Raw genomic sequence first — 8,172 nt, forward strand, 5'->3', positions numbered from 1 at the left:
GTTTTAAGAGAATGAATCTTGTGTTATTGGCAGGAATGTTTAAAACACACAAGTTGGGTTGTGATGGGTCTATACCCGTTTCATGTTGAAACCTAATTTTTCTGAAATAAAACCCATCCAGTGACATTCTAATTAATTACATATGTAATTTTTATTTTCATTTTTTACTTGCCAGGAGATTAGAAACAAAGTTAGCAAAAAAACAGAAAACCCATCACAAAATATTGTTACAGATGAATTTATTTGTGTTGAAGAAACTTCCTCTTACGAAAGTGATGGCTGTGAATCATTGTGCAGTTCCTTGTTTTAATGTAGGCATGTTGCAATTACCTCAAAACTAAAATCAACTGCTAACATACATGTAAGGAATTCACAACGTCACAAAAATATCTCTGCCACAGGTTTCTCATGATCTGCAGATGTTACAGTTTAGCAGATGAACGTGAATAAAATGGAAAACCTGACGGAAAGCACAACAACAAATTCAAGTTGGAGCAAACATAGCAGCCCTGGATCATAATACTGCTGGCATTCATGTAGTGTTAGCATACATCTAACAAGTGTCTTAACTTTTCTATAATCATAATTTCTAGACGCGGAGACTTGAGCATCTGACGCTTTATTAACGGCCGTCTACAGTGTTCCTTGCTAAACAGTGTTGTTGTGTTAAGTTCGCGCAGGACGAGTGAGCTGTTCTGATAAACTCTGGATTGAAAATCGAAAGCGATGACATGCACCGGGAGAGCGGGAAGACGAGTCCAGCCACACGAGGCTCACCGTAAACGAAACAAAACATCACCTCACCCTGTCGGGTCACAGTAGGACAGGATTTTTTTTTTTTTTTTTTGTCTTTGTTGGCTTTAGGTGGAATCACAAATGATTTTTTTTTTCCCTTAAAGCAAAGTGCATAAAAAGCAGTTTATCTAATTCGTTTGATCAAAACTTTCAGACACAGTTGGAGTTTAGATTAACAGAAAGAAATCATTAGTGCAGATTTTAATTTCCAACTATTTCTGTCACTGTTATTGTAGAAAAAAAAACAGTTCTAAGCTTAAATTTCTTAGCATGTACACGTAAAAATGACTTTATGATGTAATGCACCTTTAACTCTTAATACAAACCTATTGGGTTTGGGTTCTAATTTTAAGACGTTTACAGTTGCAGACCTAAAAGTTAACCCTTCACTCCCAGTGTTGTTCTTGGCGCCGTTGGAAATGCACAGAGGCAGAGTTAAAACTTTTGGACTTTGTTCACAGCTTCACCTGAAGAACTAAACCACATCATCCAACTCATTCTAATAACATTCTGCTGTCTTCCTTTGTTCGTGTTTGCATTGTTACAACTCCGTAAGTGTGCCTGTACAAATTCATTTTTACTCTGTAATTTAAGCTCATGCATGGGTTTGAGCTCAGCCCTATGCAACCCTAAATGATCTAAAAAGATGTTAGAAAATTAGGGACCGTAACTCTAGGTACACATTTTTAATTAACGTGTGATGGATCAGACTTCATCCAAACTGCAGTAAACAGGGTTGACCATTCCTAAAGTGTGCGAGCCTCAGACAACTTGGTAAATAGCAGGTGATCGGAGCCAGGGTGTGTTAGTGCCTCTTCTTCTTCTGCTCCTGCAGAGTGTGCTGTAGCTCTTTGAGGTTCTCTGACAAGAGCTCAACCTCGTCGAGTCGCCCGCTGAGTTTGGCGTCGAAGATGTACGCCCTGATGTTGTCGATCTGCTGGAGCAGCAGCTCTTCCTCTATCATGTCCACGTCGGGCAGAGCTTCGTCGTCGACGTCCCCGTCGAAGGGGTTGGTGGAGGCCTCGGGCGAGTTCCCAGCGGCGTCCATAAAGGGGTTACCTGCGTCTGTGTCGTCCTCCCCGAACGGGTTGCTCGGTGCAGTTTCTGCCTGTTGGTCCTCTCTGTCTGTGTCTTCTTCAAAGGGGTTGTATTCCTTCTTGCCGTTGGAAATTTCCTTCTTGATGTCCTCAAAGAAGGGATTGGATGGATCCTCCTCAATGGGAGTGGAGTCCTCCTCTTCGAAAGGGTTAAGGGAAGTGCTGCTCTGTCCTTCACCACTAGGCGGGGTTATGTGCCCCCCTAAGCTCCTTAGTCTTGGAGGAGAATCCTCTAGAGGTGTGAGCGAGGAGAGGGCTCTGACGGCTGATGGACTGGCCTCGGTTTTCAGAGTCGGGATCTCTGCCGTAGTTTCCACCCCCGACTCCACCTGGTGATCTCCTGCTGGGTTGATATCAAGAGAGGGCTCCCAGGTGAAGGACGGCTGCGTGGAGACAAAAGTGGAGCCCCACTGCTCCCTTCCCTCCCTCTCCCTCTCCTCCAGGCGCTGCAGCTCCCCTTGCTGCAAGCTCTCCTCCTGCGCCAGTTTCTGGGAGAGAGCGATGGCCATGCTGGTCTGCTGCTGGTCATACTCATCCTGCAGCTGACGCAGGTTCTCCTCCAACATGGCGACCTCATCTGTCCGTTGAGCTTCACGCGCCTGACGGAGGAATGACTGAATGTTTTCAATCTGCTGCAAGAGGGGGTCTTCCAGCTCGCTGCGAGCGTGAGCGGAGTCAGCAGAGGGCAGCCAGCCGCCAGCCTTGGTCATGCGGGGGGCTCTAGAGGCCTGCGGCAGCTCTCCATTAGCCGGTGGGCGGTTTTTCTCATACTCCTGCCTCCTTTTCAGACTCTCCTGGGCCACCTGTTGTCCAGGGAGATATTTAATATTTAGCGGCTTGTTATCCCAGAGAAAGGAAATAAAGGAGTAGGTGGAGAATCTTACCTGTCTCTCTTGTTGGAGTCGTCTCTCTTGGTCCTGTTTCCTCTTCTCTTTCAGCTCTTCATATTTGTCCTTAGTGGGTAAAGACATCAGCCCCAAAAGCTTCTCCTGGAAAAACAACAACCAAAAAATAAAATGAAAATGAGTGAATGTTTTCCATTCATAAAGAGTCTTCGCTATGGCGATAGTCTGGTAGACTGTTCAATTAGGCTGAAGGAAACCTCTTCAGTGTTTCCTTCAGTGAAGCAAGATTGTCCTTCTTCACGAAATGTAAACACAAATTGGGTTTTTAGGATTTCTCCTTTGTCATCGGTAAAACCACAAGCCAATTCTCCCGCTAAAGCTAGACACACAAGTTTATTTAGGTTACATTTACCCAGAATGCCCTGCACTATACTTTACTTCCTGCTTTTGGAGGTTCCATTTGGCATTCGCATATGCATCTGAACCGCACCAGAGTTCACTTCAACTGGAGAGAGACCTATGTTTGTAGGCGCATCGGAGCTCAACTGTGCATCCACGTGTTCTAGGTAAACGTGTGTGAATGCACGTGTTTACTAAACACAGCTGGTGTGAATCCACCCTGTATCACCTGGACAAACAGCGTGGCTGTGTAGCGTATCATCCTCTGTAGCTGGAGCGCCTTCGGGTGTGGCTGCGGCTCACTTTTCGTCCCCAGTGTTAAAATCTTCTTACTGAGAGGAAAATAATTCAGTTTAATCTCTCAGTTGGTTCAGCTGTAAAAACCCTCTGTCACGAACAGCACGTACCTTAGAGCATCAATGAGTTCGTAGTATTTCTGCACTTCCAGCCTCAGTCCTCCAGCAGTGTCCAGATTGTATGTGGTTTCTCCGGCGCTTTGAAAGGAGGAAGTAGATCGTCGTCATTTCAGAATAAAATTAAGCCACAAATGTATGGAAGAAAAAGTATCAGTAAATGGTACAGAATGTTTATCCGGTGATTTTTTTTACAATTTTAAACTTACCAGCAAAAAATTTAGCTTGCAGAAATTCACCAGCAAAAACTTGTCTTCAAATGCTCTGATTTTTATAGTGACTCAAGCCAAAACAATCAGTCCAACTGCTTTTAGCCAATTGAATTATGCTACTTTGATTATGTGACAAACAGGTAGCTAGTTACTGTAGCTATTAAGAGTTGCACCTCTGACTGCGACAAGTTTGATAATTAATTTTTTACAACGAATTTCTGCAGGCGGAATTTTTGCTGGCAAATTTAAAGTAAAAGAAAAAATACACAAATAATTGCATAGGGTGAGAATTCAGTGAGACTACATTTCTTTCAAATAAATTATCATTTCTTTTATTAATACTTTCTAATGGGGCTTACTTGAGGGATTCAGCCATTCGAATATACTCTGGAGCCTTCTCCTCCACCTTCTCCATGCACATTCTCAGTCTCTGACAGGAAGACAAGGACTGTGAGCAGGAAGCCTCAAAGGAAAACGATGAATGGCAGGAAGGAACTCAAAGAGAATCAGCTGCGCTCCAGTGGTTCCACCTACCTCATAAAGTTTCACTATATCTGGAACGTGATCCTTCTCTTCCAACTTCTGCTGCCTCTTCAGCAGAGTGTCCATGCAGTGGTGACAGCAGCGGATCTTCTCATCATCCTTTTCTTCCAAAATGGACGCTACGCTGCTCAAGCTGGTGATGCTGCCCCTCCTGGAGCCCATCCCACTGCCTCCGCCCACTGCTGGAGGAGACTGGGACTGACTGGGGCTTCCAGGCACACACAGAGCTTCTCGGGTGCCATTGATGAGCTTCTCTGTTTAAATGTGTAAAGAAAGATAGCAAAAAGCACAGACCCAAGACACGACTTCAGATTTTCAAAGTGTTGCTACGTACGGGCCAAAGGCAGGGGAACGAACTCCATGCACCTCCTGCACATGATGGATCCACAGAGCCGACAGTGGTGGCGTCTGTTTCGGATGTTGAACTTGTTTCCACAATCGGGACAGAAGGGGACATCGGAGTCACTCACCCAGGACACCACAGACTTCTCAATGGCTGCACAAGAGGAGGAAAATCCTTTGTTTGCTACACAAGTTCAGACTGACAGAAAGCCCACAGCATTTTGGAGGTTTAAAGAGACAGACCTCTAATTTTAGCAGCATCTGCGTTGGCTCGGTCAAACGCCGTCAACTGAAACATGATTTTGTATAGTTAATAGTTGCGTTATTAAATTGAAAAGAGCAGGAAGTAAAATATGCAATTTGCAATATTTATTGGGCAAACCTTTTCCAGTCTAATGATGAGCTTATTGACTTCAATAACATAATGATCGATGCGCGCTGCCCGGTGTTTCTTAAACAGGTCCAGGTGACTTCTAGTTGCTCCTGTGTTTGAAAATAAAAGCAGAAAAACTTAATAAATGTAACAAATTCAAACAATTGTGTATTGTCCCTTTATTTTTTGCTTTATTTGCACTTTTATATATATTAAATGTTACAGAAGTAGAGTATTACCCAGTTCCTGAGGTTCCCACATGTATGGGTCGACCCCACCGTAGTAGAAGGACTCATAACTGCCGGTGTCTGGTCGGTCGTCTCCATCCCTCTTCAACAGTTTGTCTTTGGCTTTCTTTGCCTTCTGAACCAAATCTAATTACATAGCAATAAAAGAGGGGAAAAAAATAAATCTGAATGGGACAGAAATGGTCATATTTCAGCATTTTTTCTGCCACACTGTATAGAAAACAGCAAAAAAAGAACAAAAACAAAGACAAAACAACTGAAATTATTCTGGACTCAAAAGCATTGCTGTCAGAGAATGCCGTTTTTATATAACAACTTCTGATAATTCACAGTTATATGGAATCTAAATTGATCCAAATTCAACTGAAATCAGTTCAAACCATTCACTCACACAGTTTCACTAAGATTATCTGCTACTGTACATACTCTTGAGCTGTCCTCGAACATGCCGATCGTCTCCTGAATGCTCCTCCTCATAGTGACCCTGGAGTTGGTAGAAAGACTGGAGGTCCTTCAGGCACAGAGGGCAGAGAAAGCCCTCCTTTACTTCACCTGTGCCCTCAAACGGCGGCGCATAGCTGGAGGCCATGACGACAGTACGAGCTTGTGATGTTTAGGAGGAGGTCCGAGGTGCCATGATTCTGCTTGGGCCAACATGTCACAGGGTTTGTACTCTACCTTCAGTTAGCTCCATAACACCTGAAGCAGGAGAACGACATTAGCGGAGAAAATCCAGAAGCTGCAGAGAAACAAAGCAAACTGAGGTGCCAAACCGAAACACACACTCATGAAAAATTTTAGGTGCTGACTTTCTGAAAAGTTCAGTCTGAGATTTTGAGAAAATAGGCGGCGCTTTGTGAGGGCAAGTGTTCTTAGGCACCCCAAATGAGATTCAAGGATTCCTCAAACATGCGTGAAAGAATCAAAGCAACACTCCAGGAATGTTTTTGATGAGGGAATAATACCACAGCATGTAAAAAGTCAATTTTACATAATATCTCCCCCCCTTTAAAAGACCAGAATTTTATAGTTCTTGTCCGTCTGATGACAAAATGTTTAAATATGAAATCAGATGTTCTGATCAGATACTCAGTACGTAAGTAACCTTTTTACAGAACACTTTATTTACTCTTACATGAATAATTTCTTGAATGACTTTTTACTTTTACTTGAGTAAAAATATGATGAAGTAGTGCTACTCTTACATTTCTGTAAGTACTGGGACTCTGTTCTCCTCTGCTGTTATGCATGTTTCAATGTCCATTTCAGGTCAAAGCAAGCATGTTAAACCTTAAGGGAATTTACTTACAGTGGGTATTGAAGGCAGAAGTTTTACTCAGTTAAGAGTAGCTATACTTTATCATGTTATTACTCGAGTAAAAGTTAAACAATACTGTGCCGTAAGCTTCTTTTTCAAAGAGTTAATCAAGTAAACGCAGTTAATTACCCACCTCTGCTAAATAAAAGTACAAAAAAACCGTCCAGATTTAAAACCGTCTCAAATGTAACATAATTAAAGTCTCCTGATAATTACAACTGTAAAATCATATAGAAGCAGTTTTATGAATGAGGTGTAAGGATTTAAATGAATTTATATTCAAAACGATACAAGTTTAAAAAGGCATGCATGTATTTAAGACAGAGGTTTTTATTGTACTTTCATCTATCAGTTAGCTAAATGTAGCTCTGTCTCCCCATCACTATTCATCCCTCACGGTAACAGCATCTTTTAGCGTGTAGTAATACAAGATACAATACCTGGGCCTCTAACTCACTTTTAAAACAACCCATTTGTCCCTTTTCAATCTGGTATTGCGTCTAACTTTAATGTTCATCATCATATAAAGACAGCAGTAAAATGTTAGCATAACAGGGCTAATATTCCTTTGCTTTGCTTTTTGTTTCTCCCACAGCGCAAAGAGGCACGAAAACGAACAACTTCAACTCGTACATAAACACGTACTAACCCGTTAGTCACCGGGGGAGATCATTTATGATCACAAATGTGTCCGAGAATGAACGTGTTGTTGACAGGTTGATTTTTTCTTCACAGGTCGACTCCAACAGCGTCGGCAGCCCCACCTGATCATGTGATTAGCCTTCCGTTGCTAAGGGAAGAGAAGAAGGACAAATGATACGGGACGCGTGAATCAATTTCAGCAGTTGAGCTTAGACTAAAAGAAACGCAAAAGAAAAATATAAAAATGTGTTTTAGTATTACTTTCGAATGGGGGAAACAAAGAGGGATTCATTTGAATAGAGCTGATGTCATACTTCACTTGTAGAAGAATGAGAATCAGCTTTATTTGCCAAATTTGTGCACAAAAACAAGGAATTTGACTTGGCTCTCAATTAGGATCATGGGCGTAGGAAGCGGGGGGGACATGTCCCCCGCAATATTGGAGAGAGTCACATTCGCCCCCGCAATAATTTCACCTCAGTTGCGAAGAATTAAAAAAATCTTCCACTCGCATGCTTTTATTTTGAAGGTAACAGCGCATTAGCATAGCGCGTCCTCCCTTCTCTGAACGGCTCAGAGTAAAGGCAGCAGCAGAGGAGTCAGAAAAACTCCGTTTGAATGAGGTAAACGATCTGTCAGGAAGTTTGCCATGAATATCGCCTGTTTTTAACATCTTGTTGTCAGTTTATTTTCATATAGAGAAGTACATTTTTTTTTGGTTAAGCTGTTTTAATTCTGGAATAGTCACATGTCCAAACTTTTACTGCTAACTTTGTTTAAAAGTTAGCTAGTCTAGTCATAATGATTTAGAATGAGACTGAAAAAGCAGCGAAATTACCCTTTTTATTATTTAAAGTGAGCAACACCTGATCATACTCGACCACTTAACGTGTATTTATATATTATATTATTTAGATATTTAGGAGAACAGCCATAGGCGTAGGA

At 42.1% G+C, this 8,172-nt stretch overlaps 1 protein-coding gene across 1 annotated transcript; it reads right to left on the minus strand.

The window, feature by feature from the left end:
• Positions 1–222: 222 nt before the first annotated feature.
• rbsn (rabenosyn, RAB effector) lies at positions 223–7,374 on the minus strand. Its single transcript, XM_008413974.2, has 12 exons — positions 7,235–7,374; positions 5,694–5,966; positions 5,259–5,393; positions 5,029–5,129; positions 4,890–4,935; positions 4,639–4,800; positions 4,296–4,558; positions 4,121–4,191; positions 3,544–3,630; positions 3,366–3,468; positions 2,777–2,881; positions 223–2,695 (listed from the first exon to the last, which is right to left on the minus strand). The coding sequence occupies exons 2-12, from the start codon at positions 5,854–5,856 to the stop codon at positions 1,601–1,603; spliced, it is 2,331 nt and encodes a 776-aa protein (XP_008412196.1). The 5' UTR covers positions 5,857–5,966; positions 7,235–7,374; the 3' UTR covers positions 223–1,600.
• Positions 7,375–8,172: the final 798 nt, after the last annotated feature.

This window comes from Poecilia reticulata, linkage group LG7 (genome assembly GCF_000633615.1).
Source record: "Poecilia reticulata strain Guanapo linkage group LG7, Guppy_female_1.0+MT, whole genome shotgun sequence".
In the NCBI taxonomy this organism is placed as follows: Eukaryota; Metazoa; Chordata; class Actinopteri; order Cyprinodontiformes; family Poeciliidae; genus Poecilia; species Poecilia reticulata.

Coding starts and splice junctions, on each gene's coding strand:
- rbsn (XM_008413974.2), bottom strand. CDS start 5,856: ATGGCCTCCAGCTATGCGCCGCCGTTTGAGGGCACAGGTGAAGTAAAG. Junction 4,801..4,889: donor AGATGCTGCTAAAATTAGAG/GTCTGTCTCTTT, acceptor CCTCTTGTGCAG/CCATTGAGAAGTCTGTGGTG. Junction 4,192..4,295: donor ATATAGTGAAACTTTATGAG/GTAGGTGGAACC, acceptor TCTTCCTGTCAG/AGACTGAGAATGTGCATGGA.